Source organism: Mytilus trossulus, chromosome 8 (assembly GCF_036588685.1).
Source record: "Mytilus trossulus isolate FHL-02 chromosome 8, PNRI_Mtr1.1.1.hap1, whole genome shotgun sequence".
Taxonomy (NCBI): domain Eukaryota; kingdom Metazoa; phylum Mollusca; class Bivalvia; order Mytilida; family Mytilidae; genus Mytilus; species Mytilus trossulus.
The window spans coordinates 7,697,348-7,719,406 of record NC_086380.1 but is presented as its reverse complement, the minus strand read 5'-3'; the positions used below and the strand labels follow the sequence as shown (position 1 = coordinate 7,719,406).

The following is a 22,059-nucleotide window of genomic DNA, read 5'->3' as shown; positions in this document are numbered from 1 at the left end:
ACTATCCAATTTATAAACGATATTTAGAATTTTGATATTTTAATAATTTGGTTAAAATTTCAAAATTTCAAAACTTTAACACAATTTGAAATTTTGATATTTTAAAACTTTGATCAAAATTCCAAAAATCTAAAATTTCAAAACTTTTTAAAACTTTGAATTGATAAGTGTTACACGGACCATTTATAAGCTTACCTGCAAAGCTAAACACATTCCTTATGCAAAATGAGTAAACGACGAGTTGCAAAAGATGCTGTAAAATGCAATACACATCCATGGAAAACACTATTACTATTGATCGACAACTATAGTATTTTAGATACAACTGAGATAGAAAGATTAGACTTAAAATCATAAGTTAGGTCAAAGCCAGGTTAAATATTGGAACTTCCTACAAATGAACACTGCATGATCACATAAACTAAAAATATCAACGGTGTTATGTCATTTGTCTGATATCTACGGAGCCCTATTTTGGTCTCATACAGATAATTATTTTTTTGAAGACTAGCACTGTATATTTGAGGTAAAGCGCTGGAGATGCAACACCTATCCAAAGCTGAGAATCTGCAGTGTAGCTGTGGAGATTTTAAATGTGGAAAGACTTTCCTATCTACAGTGCTAAATTATAAATCCACAACGCTTGAGCATAATATCTACAGCGCTGACGTTTACAGCTTTTATCGCATACAGATAAAGAGAAGTGGTTTTCAAAGTCAAAGCGCTAAAATCTTTAGTTCAGCGCTGAAAATGTTAATCTCACACTGAAGATGTTTGATTTACATCTACAGCGCTGGACTTTACATCTCTGTCGTTCAAGTGATGTTTCATCTTAGGCGCTTGACTTTTCATGAACAGCGCTTGACTTTTCATCCTCAGCGCTTGACTTTTCATCATCAGCGCTTGACTTTAAATCGACAGCGCTTATTTGTCTTATCTTTACTGCTCTTGACATTATATTTACAGCACTGAACTTTACATACAAAAAGATGAATTTACATCAACAGCGCTGGACATTTCATCTGCAGCACTTGACTTTAATTTGACTTTATATCTACAACGCTTGACTTTATACCTACAACGTGTGGCCTTTTTAACTTTTTTGGATTCGAGCGTTAGGGAGCTACCATTTGATTTTTAGGGGGGGGGGGGGGGGGGGGGGGGCTAGGATGAACAATTTTGTCCTGCATTTTTTTTAGTTGAAATCTCTGTCCTGCCTTTTTATTTTTCACTCTATCCGGTCCTGCTTTTTTTTTTTTAGTTTATCCTGACTTTTTTTTACATAAATTGTCATTCTGACTTTTATTTTTTGCAAGTGTCTCATCCTGCCTTTTTTTTTTGAATTTCATCCTAGCCCCCCCCCCCCCCCCCCCCCCCCCCCTAAAAATCAAATGGAAGCTCCCTTACTGATGAGTCTTTTGTAGACACAACGCGCGTCTGGCGTATATACAAAATTTAGTCCTGGTATTTATGATGAGTTTGTTTGACTTTATATCTACAACGCTCAACTTTTCACATCCAGTGCTAACTTAAATATTACATCCACAGCGCAGGACATTTATATCTAAATCGTTAATTTCACCTATTCGAACAAAGAATTAACACTATCATATTTAGGGACGTAAGATTAACCAATATCCGTCAATATCATTTTTTAATCAGGAAGCGAAACTGCCGACGGTGCATTTATGGTTCACGTACTTTATCAGACAAGACTTTAACTTTGACATGAAAGAGTAAATATTAGCATTGATATTAATAAGTCTGCTACTTAAAATATAACTACTGAATCTGTCCAAAAAGTAGGTTATCTATCTGGATATCTGGATATAATAACTTAGACATTTTAAAAATATATAACACCATCTATGTTTTTATTTGACCTTTTGTATATCTTTGAAATCAAACAATACGTCAAACTAATACAGTTAAAAGGACATTAATGGAAATATTTACACCTGCGATTTTCAAAATTTGATAAAAAAAAAAGGCAGACTTGGAAACTTCAAATTCATTCAAAAAATTAGATATGGAATCTTAATAAAACACCATCAACTATATAAGATTTGATTTATCTTTTTGATACAAAAGAAACAGAAAGCAAAAATTAAAACGAACGCACACGCAAAAGAAAAAAAAGGAAAAGAAGAGAGAAAAAAGAGAAAAGAGATGCTTATAAAAATATAGTCAAAAGTCATACCTGCAGATGCGTCTGTTAGATTAAAATAGTATCCAAAGATGCAAAGAAGCAGGAATAAATCTTTATAAAACATTGTTAGTTACCGGTGCTGATATCATTATTTGGGAGTTTTCACAATGAAGGTGTATGTCTCCAATATGTATAAGAAAAATCCAAATGAAAACCAGAAAAATCAGGATTTCACAAATACAAACGGAAAATGCATATTTTCAGTATAAATTTGTAATAGAACGAAAGGCTGATATAAGTATGATTTGTATGGGTCTAATGGTATAAAACGCCCTTAATGTTATAATTTCCAAATTTGGTATTGGGTTTTAACCGATTATGATTTAATGTATTTTTATTTTCAAATTTTTATTATATAAAAACATATCTAATTTTTCAGGGCAGCAATGTAAAATATTTTTCACTTTGAAAGAAAAAGGGGCCCATTTATATAAAGACTTTATAGATGACTTGTATGTACTTTAGAAGAGATCGAGAAAGTTACTTTACATTGAAACATTCCGAGATACCATACGGTAAATTGTTACGTACTTTTGAGCGAGAAAAAACAACAGAGAAAGCAACAGCGAACTTTACAGTCAAGGTATAAAATCATTTTGGCATAAAAAAATATAAGTCAAACTGAATTACAACTCCACGTCAGACGTTGCAATCGTTATGCAGAACAAAGCCAACAAAGTATAGATCATTTAAAATTTAGGGCATCGACGACATCAGTTTAGCCTGCCAATTGTTGTTCTACACTCAGCGCGATTCTTACGATTAGTTCTGTAATATCGTGACAGCATATGTTCCACTGTGGCCAGTACCCTACACCACTCTGCCAACTATTATAATCTATACAATTTAGGTGTCGTTCGTCGAGTAAGTTTTTCCTCGAAGATGTATCTGGGGTTGTAAGATAGTCCATTATTATGTATTGTGGATTCCAGACGGTATATACATGTATTGCAGATGAGCTGTTTTTGTTTGTCGTTTTTTCATATATAAAATTCTAAAACTTCAAGCTTTGAACTTTTAAATTTTAAACAAACTGCATGAATAGTATAATATTTTTATATAAATAAAAGAAGATTACTCTTATATGACCTGCATTATTTTTAACAGCTTCAAGGGTGAAGCATATTTGATCTTTGTAACAGCATTTTATTAGCTTTTGAGTTGAATGATGTGTTTTTATTTAAGTTAATAAAATACTAACGAAAACAGTGTGTTGTCCCGTTAAATTGAAAATAAGCATACCTTTAAAAAGGTTAATCGTCAAGAAGGATACAACAAAATAGTTAAATTGACATCATGTTGTATAACCCATGTAGAGATTAATGTGAATTCAACAATTTATTGCAGATTTATAACTTCTTTTCAGATAGCAATATACTGATCAGCTTGAACGCATTACTTTAATCAATTACAATGCAGAGATAGTTTTCCGGGGTTAGGAGGTACTACTTTTCTTCTCGTTTCAGTATACATGCCTTTGCACCCAAAGTCAAGAATAAAACGTTTTGATATTTCACATTAAAGAGTGCTTTCCCATAACTTCTTACGCATACGATCTATGATTATAATTGTTATTGCGATATTTACTTATTAGTATTCGAGTCCGACCTTTCGTTTAATTCGTTCTGATCACACATGCCCAATGCTGATAATTGAACATAAAAAATAACAAAATACCAAAAGTCCCTATTTCTGTGTATCTGATCAAATATAAATTTGGCGCAAATGAAAAAATAAAATTGTGGCGCAAATGATAGAATGATTTTTTTTTTAAATCGGCGCAAAAAAGATAATTTGTAAGTTTCCTTTGAGGTTGAGGTTATGCATATTGACTTTGAACAAGCAATGCATATTGCAATTAAGGATAGTTTTTTTTTACAAATGCAAAACGCTGGACTGTTGACAACCGTACAACGTAAAATTTACGCGATATAATTCATAAATGACGATTATAATAATGACGATTATAATATTATTTTTTCTGTGTGAAGAAATAACATCAAAATGTGGTAGACTGAATAACCAGCGTAGTCGTTTATTTAAAAACATGCACCACGTTTTTGAGATTATTAGGGGGAAATAAGCAGAAACTGGACTATATTTCACCATTGACGAAAAACACTTATTTTTGTACATCGAGTGTTGTAAAATTTCAAAATTTTAAAGGAAGTAGAATGCAGAATTGCTTACCCGTTACAACTCAATATAACTAAGCTGCAGAACAAAGATAAAATCATCCTATTTCATAATACCAAAAAACTTAGTCGAAAGTTTTACCAAAGACTTTATAGAAGCATTGATTGAAGGAATGGCAGACAGAGTCTAGCGGTTACTATAGACCAGCTTTCGCCGTTGGCGAATCAGTCAATAACTGCTGAAACTAGTAACTATATTCGGTGTATGTACACACATAAAATACCCCTACGCCATTATATCAGTTTAACATCCATTTATATAAGGACGTTACTTTATATTAAAAAAATTCCTTCGGGAAAAAAAAGTACAAATGAAATTGGGAATGTAAATGAGGAATATATCAAAGAGACAACAACTCGACCAAAGAGCAGACAACAGCCAAAGTCCACAAATGGGTCGTCTACGCAGCGAAAAAATCCCGCCTCCGGAGAATGTATATTCATACCAAGTGCACTTCATACCTGTTTTCGTTTTATTGCAGTGTTGTTGTCACAAAATTTCAATTTCTACTATTATACTTAAAATATGTTATTATAAACTTAAAATTTATCAAAGTAACATCAACCTTGTTTATAAAGACATGTAAGGTATATATTCATGTTTATTATTTCTCAGCAGGGAGAACCGATTATGTTAATATTAAATTTGAGTACAATTTTCAACAATAGATATCGACAAATCGTCCATTTTATGAAGAATTTAACTACAGCAACTTACGGAAAGCACTACAAAATGTCATTCTATTGAAGTTTGATCCTTTTAAATGCTCATTAACCTTCAATGACCTTCTATTATAATTCCACTGATCCACCTTTATAATACAACAAGGTAAATCACGTTTGAGACAAATTCTAGGTTGTTCAAATACGAAAATCAAAAATTGAAATAATGTAATATTGTATAATCTGTATTGTAGTTGTTCATTTTCCAGTAAAAATAGATGATACTTCAAGGTACTCGGCGGTCAGATTAACTTAAATGATGTTAGTATTCAGTACGGCTATAATCAATTAATAACGTCCGGTAGAATAGCTATTTTTTGTAAATATAAATTTGATACCAGGCCCAAATTGAGTTATTTCCGTGTGTGGCTAGACAAGTTCGAGTATGATAATTTGTCTATCTATATATTTCACATATTCACCCAGTTGCGGGTATCCAGTCTGAAACCAGGGGTGGTGTTCTCGAAGCTATCTTAGGATTAGGACGTGTCCTAAGTCTATCTTATGACAAGTCTTTGTCCTAAGTCGTGTTCTCGAAGCTCTCTTAACTTATGATATATCTCATTTTTCGTCCTAACTTTAGGACACCCAACAAGGTGTCTTAAGAGCATCCTATCTTCATCCTAGTGTAATAAAGTTTGGATTTCGCTTTTTGCTCATTATTTTACGTGAAAATGAACATGAAATGAAATGCACCATCGGTTATTAACTCGTATGTAAAGAAAAGGTGCATGATTTTAAACTTTGAACTTCGTGTTTCACGATACGATTATACTAAAAATTTAATTCTCTTTTCAAAACAAATTGTTTTCCAGTTTAAATAACAATCTATTTTTTATATAATTACATTGGTAATTAAATGCAATTTATTCTGTACATGTTATTATAAAATTCGTAAACGATTTTATTAAATATTTTCGTCATTAATGAATGTTTAATCAACAAATATCTTTAACGATTTAAAATTTCGACTTAGGATATGTTTAGAACGTCCTAACATAAGATTCGGCTGAGATAGCTTCGAGACACAACTTAAGAGTGTCCTAAGTTGATCTTAAGTCCGTCCTAAAATTGGTCTTATCTATGACTTAGGACGAATCTTAGAATACTTTCGAGAACACCATCCCAGGTTGAAATAGAACAAAAGAATCGAAGCTCTTTGTTAGAGAAGGCGATAAATGTTTACTGTATTGATTACTATAGTGACAAAATTTTTAAATGTTAATAGAAACAAACAAAATTGCAATTTTCTTCTCAATTACGAGGTGTTTTATTTTAAAAACACCATTTGCATAGGTTTTCAATTTATCTGGTACATAGTTACGCAGAACAAATAGATGCCAGGTCGATGACATGGGTATCTTTCAATTGGAAGGAGAAAATGCATAACCTCCGATTTTTTTGAAAAAATTACCACGGACGGAAAACATATCAATCTATTAGTTCAGTAATTTTCGTGTCTGCCCTTCCATTATGTGACTGAAGAAAAAAATCAAAAAAATGGGTAACAATTGTACCGAAAAGAGAAAATCGAGTGCACCTTTTTATGTTAGGGCGTGTTTGAGTTGAGTATTTTGTCTTGATATCGTACAAAGTAAGAATATTTCATACATCGTCTCGCTTCAGATTATATCATTTTTATATATTAAAGCTACAGGTTGACTTTATAACACCAAAAAAATCACAGTACTAAAAGATGAAATATATTGGTCAAGTGAAATATCTAATGAGTCACAAAAACAGAGAAAATTAATATCTTCGAAAAATTCTTTTTTTTTTTGTGTGTTGTAACTAGGGATTATAGTCTTCATACACTAAAAAAATCTAGTCTGCCCTTCCACGAAATGTTAAATTAGAATTTTTTTTAAATGTTTATGAATTTTCGAAAATTCCACCTGACAACCGATCAGACAAAAGTTTTAAGTTGAATCAAAGCAGACAATATTATTAACTGGTGCTTATTCGCTAGTTGATACATTTGTCTTTTAAAATACAACTGACATATAAGGATCGTAATGGTGCAATGTGGATAAATTTATCGGTTTCCAAGAGCAAAATTCGTAGCGCGTCATCCCTACAATGGCCTCCATTTCTACGATTGTGAAATGCGTAATGGGGAGATAATTTTAACGAAGTAGAATCCTGACTGTATCAGTAGACTTTTTTTACACGTCCGTTTACGGGACGTATTATGGTATACCCTTGTCTGTCCATCCGTTGCAACATGTCGTACAATAACTCAAAAACACTTTAAAAATAACCAATTGCATTAAACTTTAATGAACGACTTCTACATAAGCTCCCTTCCGGGTTTTTTTTTATGAATTTAAGATTTTATGCTTCAGAAATTTTATCATTAAAAAATTTTTTTTTCTCCCGTTTTTGGACAATGACTCAAAAACACCTTCACAACTTGAATTCGCAAGCAAATTTGGTGAATTGTTTATATATATTGTCGTGAGCTTTCTTTCGATTTTTTTTTAATAAATTTTCAATTGTATGCTTCCTCGTTTTATTCGTTAAAAAAATTGGATTTTCTAGTTTTCGGTTGATAACTCAAAAGTGATTTGAACAGTTTTCATGAAACTTTGGTGAAATGTTTATACTTATTGACGTGAGCTACCTTTAGATTTGTATAAATTTTCGATTTTAGGCTTCCGATTTAATGAAGTTAGTTCTTAAAAAAGATGATTTTCAAGTTTTCGGACAATATCTTAAAAGTGCTTTGCGCATTTTTCATGACTTTGGCTACTGGTTTATATATCTATCTAAATAATCTCCCTTTTTTTGTTTTTTTTTATATACATTTCTGATATATATGACATTACCCAATTATTGATCTTTATACTTTGAAGAAGCGACGACGCATATCTCAGCTGGTTGTTTGCATTGAAGCTGTACTGTAAGGCTTTGAGAGATAACATTTGAGTTTATCAGTTTTTATGCATCCCCCCTTTTTTTAATGTACTGTGGAGTTCAGTATTTTTGTGATACCTTATGTTTAGCAACAACTTAAACAACATGAAAAGCATTACCCAATGATAAGATAATATTTGACAGATGATTTTTCATAAAAATTCCAACAGTAAGTACTATATAAATATATATAACTTAGCTAAAGTTCTAAACTGCAATCAATTCCATCTTCATGTCTAATATATCATGTATAGTGTTACAGCTAGATTCTACTGACAAGGAAAGGTAACTAGATGCCACCAAAAGCTAAATTTTTAGTTCGGTCTAGGTTGCCGAGTGGTCTAGAGCGCTGGATACGTGCAGGCAGTGTTGTCTCGATACGCCGATAGGATGGTTTCGAAATTACGAAGGAAGAACAAAAAGTTACTTCCACAATTTAACAGATTTAACATTGTTGTGATTTTATTCTGTTGATATGATATCATACCCGTTCTGCACTCTTATATATAAAGAAGTTGTGGTATGACTGCAACCCACCAAATGAGACAACTATCCACAAAAGTTCAAACGTTGATATAAGAAACTATAGTTTACTGTACAGCCTTTAATAGTTAGAAACATTCATGCTGTATATGACAAAATCAAACGAAAAAAGTATGTTTTACGCAAGACAAATATGAGACATGAACCAGCAACAAAACCTGAATTACAGGCTCTTGACTTGGGACAGGGCAATGTAAATGTGGCTTGATTAAATATGGTTACAGTGCTCAACATTATCCCTTAAACGTAGACAGTGGTGTTACAGCACAGCATAAGAACAAACTATAAGATGTAATTGGCTTTAATCGTTCTTTAAATGTAAATTGGTATTATCTGTCTCATTGGCACTCACACAACATCTTCCTATATCTATTATCTGTTTCTAATCTTATAAGTATGTGTAGACAATTTATAATTACGTGAATAGATTTCATTGCAAATCATTTAGATGTTTTGAGACTAAACTGAAACCTGCATTGGATGGAGAGGAGAGAAATGGATCGTCACCCATGGCTAGCGTAGATGAATTGATTCGAAACATCGGCTCCAATTCTGAAATAGATCTCCCCAAAAGATCAATCTTTGAGTATTTTGAAAAAAAGGAAATGGAATCTTGTAGATTCATGGTTCTGGAATAGACCTCTCAGAAAATAATCCAGTATTGGAGATAGTTCGAAAATAAAAACTGGAATATACTTGTAGTTGAATTTGTACAATTTAAAAAAAATACAGAAATTGTTAAATAAATGATCTGCTTACCGACTGTTGCTTCTATTTCTCTGATGCAAGTTCCAATCAAAGCTAAGCAAAACACATGCATGTTCCAGAATATCATCTTGTTATCAATACAGGTCTATACTTGGCATTAGTAACTTCAAAAGTATATAGTCTAGTTCTTCATATCTAACATGTACAGGCCTTATATTCTTTTGCAAAAGTTGGTGCTTAAGCATTTTATATAGATATATTTACATGTGACTATAATGGTTGTTGTTACCAATTATGTCAATCAATTGTATCTGATTTTATGCTCTTTATGGGCACTGTAATTTGGGAAATAAAAATATTCTCTTTTATTCTATAGATAATTCTATGACAAATCACCCCCTTCTTCCCATTATAAAGTCAATAAAAATAACCTTTTGTGGTGACAGTTTATAGGTTAATATTTTTTTTATATAAAAGTACAAAGGTTATAGACGATAAAAGTTTAATAAAGAGCATTATGTTCCTGTTTGAAATCAAGGTTTTGCAAATGTATTAAACATTTCAGCATTATATCATAATATTATTTTACTTATTTTGAATTTATTGTAATATAATTCTATCAAATATGCTAACCGATAAACATTTATGTGTATTTTATAATCCAAACAAATACTGGAATGTATTAAGAAACGAAAATTCATAGTGAATAAAATAAAAAAATAAAAATTGTTTTATATTGAAGTATTCAAATAATATATTAAAAACTAAATACAACATATTTATTTCATTTGTTATATATTTGAAATATAAATTACTTACAAAAGATATATAATCCGATTAAAATCACAAAAATATAGATCTAGAGACTGCATTTCACAATATTAAAATATAATATAGTCCAGTTTATTTAGTGCAAGAATTAAAAAAACCAAAAAAACCGAGGAAATCTCAATAGTGAGAACATATTGGAACCAAAGCGGAATCACATGATTTAACTTTAAACAAAGTACCAAACAATTGATTTCGTTTTCATACCTAAGTCAGCCGTGAATAACCTGCTCTGCATCAAAAGTATTAATCCGTATACAATCCACATCTTAAGGATATGCTACTCTTCATATTGCCCAAGTCAAAAGTTGCATCTTTATATATTGAGAGACAAACTAATTATGTTTAGGTTATATATATATAATTTTAATCTCAATTACACCTATTTCAAACTTTTACACAATATAAGTTCGATGTCTAAAAAAAAAACCAACATATTGAAATTATAAGCCTAATATAAAGAAGATAGTCAGTTTGACAGCGCATTAATAAAGCATTGATATAATTATGTACAAGGATGGGAATTTGAAATTCATATTTGACTTCTTTTCATTAAAGTAATGCGTAACATTTAAGCTTAGTTATGGTTTGGTCAAACAAAATACGTCTTATTTTGAGTATAAAAGATGAAATGTTTATATTTCATTTGTATTGCAAATTATTAAAGTTTTTGATTGAATGTTAAAATTGCAAACAAACATGGAGCACACGTCGCGCCCGTCACCTACGTATGCGACTTTCATGTTCAGAATTATTAAATTTGTAATAAATACACACAGGAAAAAAATTATAGCAAAAACTGCTAAATTAAGGTTAAACTGACATACAGGTTTAAATATACAAAGCGAAATTATTGTAAAGTTAAAAAGAGGTTAAATATAACGGAAATAAATATACACAGAAACTTAGTTTATATTACCGAAATGTTAAATGAGGGTTAAACAGAATCAATTTCAGTTTATAGATTGGTTTTCTGTATCTCAAGTTCAACCTCAGTGAATCAGAAATTTGTCACGATATAACTTTAATATTACAGAAATATAGTTTCCTCTCACACTTACTGTCTCGTGTTTATTGTATTTTTTTTGTCAAGTATTCATTTTATATATTCAGACATTTTTTCTGTAGATTTGCAATTTCACAATCCTTATATTAATACATCAACATCATTATAGGAATTTTAAATAACATATTTGTTTCGCTTTTATGATAAAATTCATAGTGGAGATTGAGAATGTGTCAAAGAGTTAGCAACTCGACCAGAGAGTTAAAAACGTCAGAAGGCCACCAATGGGTGGTCTTCAACAAAGCGAAAAAAAATCCCGCAACCGGAGAACGAGTTAAGCTAGCCCCTTAACAAAATGTGTACTATTTCAGAGAAAATAGAAGTTATGCTACGCAAACTCCAAAGCATATAGATAAACTAAAATTAAAAACATTCAAGACTAACAAAGACCAGAGGCTCCTAAATCACCATCGGTAGTTAAGTGTGTACTTTAATTTCATATATTATGATGATGACGTAATCCGTATAAGATGCTGATGAGACAAAAATGTTGCCTATGATACATTTTATCATACTGATGACATATAACATGTTGATGACAATCAATATCATACTGATGACATACAATATCATGCTGATGGCATACAATATCATGCTGATGACATACAATATCATGCTGATGGCATACAATATCATGCTGATGACATACAATATCATGCTGATGGCATACAATATCATGCTGATGACATACAATATCATGCTGATGGCATACAATATCATGCTGATGGCATACAATATCATGCTGATGACATACAATATCATGCTGATGGCATACACCATCATGCTGGTGACATTAAATATCATGCTGATGGCATAACATATCATAGCGATGATACTGATGACATAAAAGTAGCATTCTTTTAACATAAAATATTATGCTGATGGCATGTAATATCATAAGATAACATACGATATAATACTGATGACATTTAGTATCATGCCGATCACATACAATTTAATGCTACTAACATACAATTTCATACTGATGACATTACATATCATGCTTATTGCATAAAATGTTATGCTGATGACATATAATATCATACTGATGACATAAAACGTCATGCTGACATACCATTTCAAACTGGTGACATAACATATCATGCTGGTGAATTACAGTATCCTGCTGATGATATAAAATATCATTCTTAATTTAGCCTAATGACATACTAGTTGCTCCTTTGTAATAAATCTACATATCAAAAAACAAATATGAAGCTTAGAAATGGAAAAGTATTGTTATTCCTTTACTTCTCTACATTGTCTAGAGGTATAGGGGAGGGTTGAGATCTCATAAACATGTTTAACCCCGCTGCAATTTTGCGCCTGTCCCAAGTCAGGAGCCTCTGGCCTTTGTTAGTCTTGTATGATTTTAAATTTTAGTTTCTTGTGTATAATTCGGAGTTTAGTATGACGTCCATTATCACTGTACTATTATGCATATTTTAGGGGCCAGCTGAACGACACCTACGGGTGCGGGAATTCTCGCTACATTGAAGACCCATTGGTTGCCTTCGGCTGTTGTTTGCTCTATGGTCGGGTGGTTGTCGCTTTGAAATATTCACCATTTCCTTTCTCAATTTTATTTCATGCTCGTGACATATAAAATGATGCTTTTGGAATATCATATTGTACTAATGACATAAGTTATCATGCTGCTGACATATAATATCATACCGATGACATGAAATGTCATACCGATAACATGACATATCATACTGATGACATGACATATCATGCTGGTGACACAAAATGTCAATCTGATGACTTACCATAGCATGCTAATATCATATATATCATGCTGATGATTTACTTATTGAAAATTGAAATCGACTTTATTTTATAATAATAATACATACCTACACCTGCAGAAGTATATTTCACGAAATATATAATTAATATACCAATCTTAAATAGAGAGCAAGTTTTGTCTTTAGCCATTGCATACAGCAAAAGGATTAATCCCTTCTTTCAAAAGTCAGATCAGAAAAATCTTTTACAAAGTAGCCTTCTATTTTTTATGTCACTGCTTAGCTTGCTTACTAACTTCCGATGTGGCGACCTATTGTCATTATCAGTTGGTGTTGTACCTTTTTCAGATCTATTATAAGGACAAAACGTCAATAAAATTCAATATATTTGATGTACTCAATCATCGGTTTATTTGACAAATTCGGCATATTAAATTAGCTTTCAAAAGCTTCGTTACGCAGACGAAAATAAATCATCACGGCATATCATGGCTCGTATTTCAATTTCATGATATAAAGGGTAAATGCATCTATTATAGTTCAAAACCTTTATCATATTAGGTCATTAAAATTGATCAAGTACTCAAAAGATTTGGTAGAGAGCAAACAATATTTTCAGACTGAATACTTAATTTCTTTTGATTTTGATATCTTTTAAGTGATACTATGTGATTAGAGGCTGTTAGACGTTTTGACAATATGGTGCTGAGTTATCACAAATCGCAAGTACAAGTGTACCAAATGTAGAATCACAAAAATCTTACAATAATTATTCAGCCATAGTTTGCATTTACTCATTTTAAATAAAATGTCTGCTGAATGAAATATACTGATTTGGTAACGTTTGAACTCCATTTCGTTATATTTTTACTTTTCCATTTATCAACATTTTGGTTGCCTTTAAAACAACGTACCAATCAGAGAATAAAATGACGTAGAAGTTGGCAACTATAGGTTACGATTCGGCCTCCAACAATGAGCGAAACGCAAACCACATAGCATCATCGGCTTTAATAGGCACCGAAACTGTGAAACATTTCTAACGAGAAAACTAACAGCCTGAAGTATCATGTACAAAACAATTATCACAAAATAAAATATGATATACAGCAAAAAACATAACCACAAAATAACAGGCTCCTGGTTTCGGGACAGGCACTTACAGAATCTATGACGAGACTTTAGACTATCAATCATCAACCATTATGTAATTGTGTACTTTCTACATATTCAGTAAATATGCATGCATCATTATGTCATATTTATAAGTAAACATTGTATTGACTTTTCCCAACGTGTGTCAGCTCTGATTATTTAAGTTGCATTTTGGGTGACTAACGATGTTCAAATAACCCTTTTAATATTTTATTTTGAATCAATGTCAAAAAAAATTAAAAAAATAACAATTCTACATTTGTAGTGAAATGGCAAGCAACGAAGATATTCAACTTATTCGCAAGCTTACAATTTTTAGGTTACATAGTAATACGTGTATAAGCATATTTTTTTTTATATATTTATGTCTGATTTATACACACTAATGTCAATGAATGTCAACAAACGATATATTTTAATAGTTTACTCAAGTTATGGATAAATCATGATGCATGTTGTCTAAATAAACACATTCATTATATACTTATAGAAAATAATGGTAAAATTGTACCCCATAATAAAACTTATTTGTACATATATTTATACATTAAATTTTAAAAAATTGTCTGAGCCGTGTGATATGACTTTGGTTATCAACTACTTTCGGTTTTCATCAACTGCTTCTGTTTTATATCAACTTCTTCCGATTACTATAGCATGCTTTGCTGGACATAACATTATCACATGACATTTGGACGTCATTCGGAAAATTCCAGAAAAATGTACGTGTTTTTCTTTGTATAAAAAAATGCAAATTTGGATAAAAAATACATTAAGAATCAGGAAAAAATTATAATAAGAAAGGCAAAAATTATTTTTTTCAAAATTTGAAAATAGTTTGTATACGTATTTCGTCTGTTGAAGTATATAATAGAAAGAACATAACATGTCATTTTTCATATAAGACCCCTGTTGGCAGTCCATGGTCAAAATCGTCCCTCGATCCAGTATGCTCTCGGTCTGATATTATGACCTAGGGTTGATAAGGGGTCTGATATGAAAAATGTCATGATATAATCTATATATGAGACAGAAGATCTTTCTGTCCTGTTCTTACTAAATGGAATAGTAACAAATAATAAAAGAATAGATTGGTTGCTTTAAGAGTTGTGTAATACAGATATAATTTGAACGGTTTCTCCCAAGATAACAATACTTTGTTGGGCCAACATTGGTGATTAGTTGGCGCAGTTGGTAAACAGTTGGCGTTGGCAGGACAACAAGAGACCAACGTCGGCCCAACAAAACTCGGCCAACAGTTATTTTGACACTGCTGGCCCCTCGTTGGCCCAACAACTTGGCACCAACTGTAATTTTCGTATGGTTGGTCAAATGTTGGCCCAGCATTTTCTTACCAACTGTAATTTAAGTAGTTGGTCCAATTATATTCGACTTATGTCGTCCATTGCTTCAGTGTGAGATCTTCTGACTGAACCCACTGAACCAAATTTAAACAAACTTTATTTGAATGCTCATTCTTAGGTTATATTTGATGACAATATTTCCAACGTTGGCCCAACAATGTTGCCAACAGAATGCCAACGTGGGCCCAACACATGGTTGCTATCGGGGTCCGACGTCAGGATTTGATAGTGATTATTTAAGTGCCAGACTTTGTAAGAATCAGGCAATGAAGGTAAAAATCAAAACATGATCAGAAAAAAACCACCGAGCTAATCATTCTTTTTAATACTAACCATCATCCTGAGTTAAAAATTATTAGTCTTTCGTTTGTGTGTGTCTGGTAATATCAAATAACTCGGTTAGAAAATTGGTTAGAATGATAGCAAATAGCTGAGTTATCTCCCCTTATTCATTAATTGTTAGTGCATTTCAACCAAATTGTATCTTCTATTACCAAAACAAAAATCAGAAATAAATGTAATTTTTGTGCATAACTACATATTATGAACTGAAATCAATCTCAAATTGGGTGGGGTTTTTTGGTCATGTTTTCACCACTGCCTGATTCTTAGGCAGACTGGCACTAAAATAAAAGTATCAACTTTAGTAAAGCAGTATGCATGCTTACAGCGTTAAGTTAGTGCAAGCGAAGTTTTTAGCAGATCTCATTTAAGATGATTTAAGGCTTTAATAAGCAAATAAAAAGAAGCTTGAAATAATGTGGAAAACATCATCCCTTACCCGCAGTCATATAGGAAATATCCAGGAATATCAAAACACTAATGCGAACACTCTTTAAAAATTCTTTCAACATTTGTCACACTATCATAAAACTACATGTATTTCAAGTCTGAATTGTCTTTTCTGACTGTTTTTATTAAAAAAAAATATTTGTTTCAACGAAAAAGTATAAACAATATAGAATGGAATAAACATTCTCTGGAAGATGTCAAATTTGCACTTTGTATCTAAAACAAAAAGCACTTATTTGTTATGTCATGTTTTTTTGTTATAACTTTTGATCATTGACCACAAAACAGATGACCTCAAAAGTACAAAATGTACGTTTATATGTATATTGTCATTTCCTTATTTATATGTTGTTTAATATAATGCATTTGTCATAATTATATAACATGAATTCTAAGATTAAATGACTGCTTCAATAGGTGTATACGTAACTAGTGCAGTCCGTTAACTTGTCTTTTTGTACTAACAATTTAGTGAGGTATTTGCACAAAACAAGAATTTCGTCGTTGGAATATTATTGTATGATTTTTTTTTTCAACAGAAATAGTAAAAAAAATGTATACCAAAAGGACATTTGAATTTATATAATTACATTACATTACATGCGCAGAGTTTTTAGTTTGAATTATATTTCTTCAGCACTTCATACAAAATGTGATTCTGTTAACGGCTTAACATCCGTATAAAATTGCAGAAGAAGCATTCAATTGTTGTGAACCAACAAAGGACAGACAAAAAGAAAAAGACGAAAAGAAAAAGAAACTGTCCCCCATAAAACTGCTATATAAACATAAAAACAAATGTTGTGTCAATATTTGACCCCTAATTTGATGGGGAAAAAATATTCTGGTCAAGCAGATAACAAAAAAAATCTAAATACAAATTCCTCCAGACGGGGATAACACTATATATGACGACCTTTCAACATTAGTCAAGCGTTATCGGGGCCTTTAATAGCTGACTATATGCGGTATGGGCTTTGCTCATTGTTGAAGGCCGTACAGTGACCTATAATTGCTAATTTTTGTGTCATTTTGGTCTTTTGTGGATAGTTGTCTCATTGGCAATCATACCACATCTTCCTTTTTATATTATGATTATATTATGAACTTACTTTATAACCCCGATATTCACAGACAGATAAAGAGAGACAACTGTGATTTTTTCGACATCAGTCAATTTCTAATAAACTATAAATCAAGCTGTATAATAAAGCTTTATTTCGCTACCACTCGGTTGATACCGCTACTTGAGATTTTCAGTCGAGAAAGGTACAATCTTTCATTTGGCCAGTGCATGGTTTGGTACAGGGGTATGGATGAAATAACATTCAGGTCACAATTTTAATTGTTTTTATTCAGTATTATGACTGTCAGTCAAAATATTCCTCATTTGTTTAGCACAGGCGCGGATCCAGAAGGGGAAAAGAGGGGGTCCGGGAGTTGGAACCCCCTTTTTTTGGACGATCAATGCATTTGATGATGGGGACATGTAGTTGGACCCCCCCCCCCTTCCCCTTTTGTCCTGGGTTAAGACCCCCCCTTTTTAAAATGACTGGATCCGCCCCTGTAGCAGGTATCAACGACGTTGTAGTGAAGTAAAAACATATATGTTAAGGATCATGACTTGTACTTGGGTGAGGTTTCAAATTATTTTGAAGTTGTGTCAGATGACCTTGGTTTTTCCCCTTCAATACAGGGTAAAAAAACGTCAACCCATAACACCAATTTTCTTTTCATATAAGACTTCAATATCTCATTAAAGGTCATTTACAAAAATCAAAGCAGACGCAATATTTTTTTCTTCCGATTTGATTCCAAAAAATATAAATGCAAATATACAGTAAAAGTCCAAGTCATCATTTTTTCGCCTTTTTCTAGAATAATATCTCTAAAGAACTTATCAATAGTTTTAGCTTATTTTATTACTTAACTAATGCTCTTCCAACTTATATTATAAATTTTAATTTCTATATTTCTTTTCATTTCAACAAAGATCATCCTTAAGGAGGGGGATTTGTACTCTTTTCTCTTCTCAATCATCTTAGGTAATCTTGAATACTGCTGTTGTCTGCTAGATGGAATGACTTTTGAAAAAAAATCATCATAGATACCAGGACTAAATTTTGTATATACGCCAGACGCGCGTTTCGTCTACGAAAGACTCATCAGTGACGCTCCAATCCAAAAAAGTTTTGAAAGGATTTTAAATAAATTTGAGAGAGAACTCCATATCTTTTTTTTTTATAAATTTTTTTTATATTACATTAAAATGTTACATCAATTTTTTCAGAATGTAACAATGGTTTACGAAAAGCTATATTTTGATCTTTTTGCACGTAATAGAAGTAACAAGCAAATGTACATACAACCAAGAATATGAATTTTAAAGAAAGGTTACCCAAAATTTCATTCAATTTGGCAGTACATGGTTAAGTTCTCAAAATGAAGACACAAATGATATTCATGTAAAGAAATTAAATTCGATGATTAAATTTGAATCAATGTTATTGTATTGTTCTGATATTTTGGTATTCGATAACCTTGAAATCATCGATCAAATTCAGTTGACGTTTTGTAAAAGGCAAGTAATTCTCAATCAAATTTTGTGGCATAAAGGTTGCATTATTTTAAAAGTTCGCATTTTATGATAGACTTGTACTGAAGCAAAATTAATGTGAATCAGTGCGTTCAGAAATAGTTATATGCAAATTTCCTCACGTGGTCTCTTTTACTCTATATTAAAAAATGAAATATGCTTTGAAAATAGCTTATCGAAACAATAACAGATATAAATGGTCGTTGGAACAATATTCTAATGGAGAATACTCGAATATACCAGTATGCTTAAACAACAACAACAACAACACCAATTTTTATTTGTCAATCAAGACGCCCCGAGGAGCAGTACAATAACAGTTTAAATCAAAAACCAATTCTTAAGAGAACAATTGAAGGTCTTTCCACCTCGATAATAAGAATGAAATTTAAAGAAAAAGATTTTAGAAAAGGTCACTCCTTGTTGATGTAATTTGGTACCTCAAACTGATATAAAAAAAATAGATTAATAATTATATGCAGAAGACTTAATTGTTTTATAATGAACAAGAAAGAATTTAAAGCAAAGGTAAAAATCTAGAACGTCAAGTTGACCTTTGACCTTGACCTCAATTTCAAGGTCATAGGTCAGTGATCTCAAATCAAAAGACCCCAGGTCAACTTGTATTGTTGTGGAGAAATACCGATTTCAAATACAAAAGGGGAGAAAACTCCTATAAGGATTGACAAACACACTTTGACTTAAATGGGTTGAAGTTGTCCCTTATTGTAAACAGTAATTTGGCAAACACATCATATCATTAACTGTTACAGTTTCTTTTGAATATAGTTTACAAGCAAAATCCTAAATTTAGAATATGACCTTGACCTTCAACCTTGACCTCAAATTCAAGGCCATAGGTCAGTGAACTGAAATTGGAAGGCCTGAGATCAATCACTTGTATGGTTGTGGAAAAATAATGATTTCAAATACATAAGGGGAGAAAACTCCTATAAGGGTTAACCAAAAAACTTCGACTGAAATAGGTTTAAGTTGCGCCTTATCGTTAACATTAATTTGGCAAACACATAATATCATTAACTGTTACAGTTTCTTTTGAATAACGATAACTAGCAAAATTAAAAAATTATAACATGACCTTGACCTTTGACCTTGACCTCATTTTCAAGGTCAGGGGTCCGTGAACTCAAATTGGAAGGTCCGAGGTCAATCACTTGCATGGTTGTGGAGAAATAATGATTTCAAATGCATAAGGGGAGAACACTCCTATAAGGGTTAACCAAAACACTTCGAAAGAATAGGTTGAAGTTGTGCCATATTGTAAACAGTAATTTGGCAAACATATCATATCATTAACTGTAACAGTTTCTTTTGAATAACGATAAAAAGCAAAATTCAAAAATTTATAACATGATCTTGACCTTTGACCTTGACCTCAATTTCCTTCAAATGGACCAAGGACTTCGTACCAAAAGACTGTAGGCCTCTACGACGTATACCGTATGAATTTATCCAACATATCGTCTATCTTAAATTTTCAAAGGGAAACAACTCCCATAAGATGTACTCCGATCACTCCAGTCAAAATAAAACAAATCATTCATAAGAGTAGACGAACAATTTGGTGAAAATAGTTTGTAAAAATCTTTTACGGTTTTAGAGATAAAGCGATAACAAGAAAAGGGGACGTGGGGAGATAACTCCTATAAGAATAAGTGTCCAGTCACACAGGGTGAGTTTTGAAACCCCCATTACTGTACAACATCATTGGTCAAACATCCATTCGATATGTTGTAAAACAAAAAAAGCATCTCAGACGGCAGAAGAAAAAAAAAATAAAAAAATAAAAAAATAATCAGAAGAAAAACGAAAGGTCTTTCCACGAAAAGTGGAAAGACCTAGTAATCAGGAGAAAAACAAAAGGTCTTTCCACGAAAAGTGGAAAGACCTAATTAACCGCGCTGAAGTACGTCCTTAATGAATAATAAAACAGTTCACTATTTTTAAATTAAAGTGATTTTTTTCATTGGAATTACAATACATGACAATAAAACTAAAACTATATTATATAAGAGAAGGGAGACAACAAACACAGTATATATTCTCAAAGATAATGAGCGAGTGAACACAATCAGTACCGTTTTATAATTTTGCTTAAAAGATGTAGAAGATGTATTGGAGATGAAATCTATAATTTGTTAAAATGGTAAAAATGAAAATGTTGTTTCATTATAAAATGCATACATAAATACGGATTAAAGATCTTACCCGACCATTCTCAAGTTTGAAGGTTTATTGTCCATCTGTAATATTGAAATCTTCAAAAATCTATCCTTGTTCATCATAGATTTTAATATATTCCTTTGATTTGTGCCATATATTTGGTTCTACTATTTTCGTAATTTTCACACTGTTGATAACTAGAGTTATATATATTGACGTAAATTAGTTTTAATTTGTTCTTTTGTCATGTTATCTATACAAATTGTATTCCACATTTGACCTCTATTACATGTTAGAATGTGACTGAGTGCTTACTAATATATCTTGAAATCTTGGTACATGCATAGTGTATTGATAAAGTGTGATTGTGAATCTACTGTTCATTAATCATGTAACAAAAACTTAGGTTGTATTTCCCTAAGGCAAAGTTAAACGGTTTTGATTGTGTTGATTAGGCACGTTTTAGTTTTCATGTTCTAAAAGTTTGCTTTCCCAGACTTGTGGCCCCGAGTGTGTCTGATGAAAGTCATAGTAGGACAACTATACCATTGGAAACTCAATATGCCCAACTCCTGATCACTCTGAATCTAAAATGTTATTTAATTTAACAGCTCAGATCACATAAGCGCTTTCTTAAAAAGCAAATGTTCTAAATGACAGAAACAAACCATTTAAGATACACACAACACAATTATATGATTCGTAGGATAGGACACATGTCATTGATCATGCTGATTGATTTTTTGCATTTTCATGGCCAAGTATCAAATCCTAATTTTAAGGCGCTCAAGTTAAGATCATAGTGAACATCCGTACAATTATTGATGCGACCACACATTCATAGTTAACTTCTTAGGTTTTGATGACAATTATCAAATAATTTCCATAAAGTAGTCTTAAAATCAGTTAGGGTATAGGAGCAACCATTTGATTTTAGGGGGGGGGGGCTAAGGATTTTTTTGGGAAAAAAGTTTGTTTCCAGTTTTTGGTTAAAAAAAAATTGTTTTTGATTCTGAGAAGAAAAAATAT

General features: G+C 31.7%; 1 protein-coding gene across 5 annotated transcripts in view; it reads right to left on the bottom strand.

Moving 5' to 3' along the window:
- The window catches only part of LOC134728219 (carbonic anhydrase-like), a 40,974-nt gene that overhangs the window by 16,245 nt on the left and 2,670 nt on the right, over positions 1 to 22,059 (bottom strand). The window contains exon 1 of one of the 5 annotated variants that reach the window (XM_063592748.1): positions 16,240 to 16,333. The exons of 2 other annotated variants lie outside the window; for them this stretch is intronic. In XM_063592748.1, coding sequence (XP_063448818.1) covers positions 16,240 to 16,312 — 73 coding nt within the window. In that variant the 5' untranslated portion in view covers positions 16,313 to 16,333. Of the gene's footprint in view, positions 1 to 195; positions 312 to 13,047; positions 13,202 to 16,239; positions 16,334 to 22,059 lie in introns of those variants that run through there. 2 more of the 5 variants (XM_063592746.1, XM_063592747.1) reach the window with 2 other exon arrangements.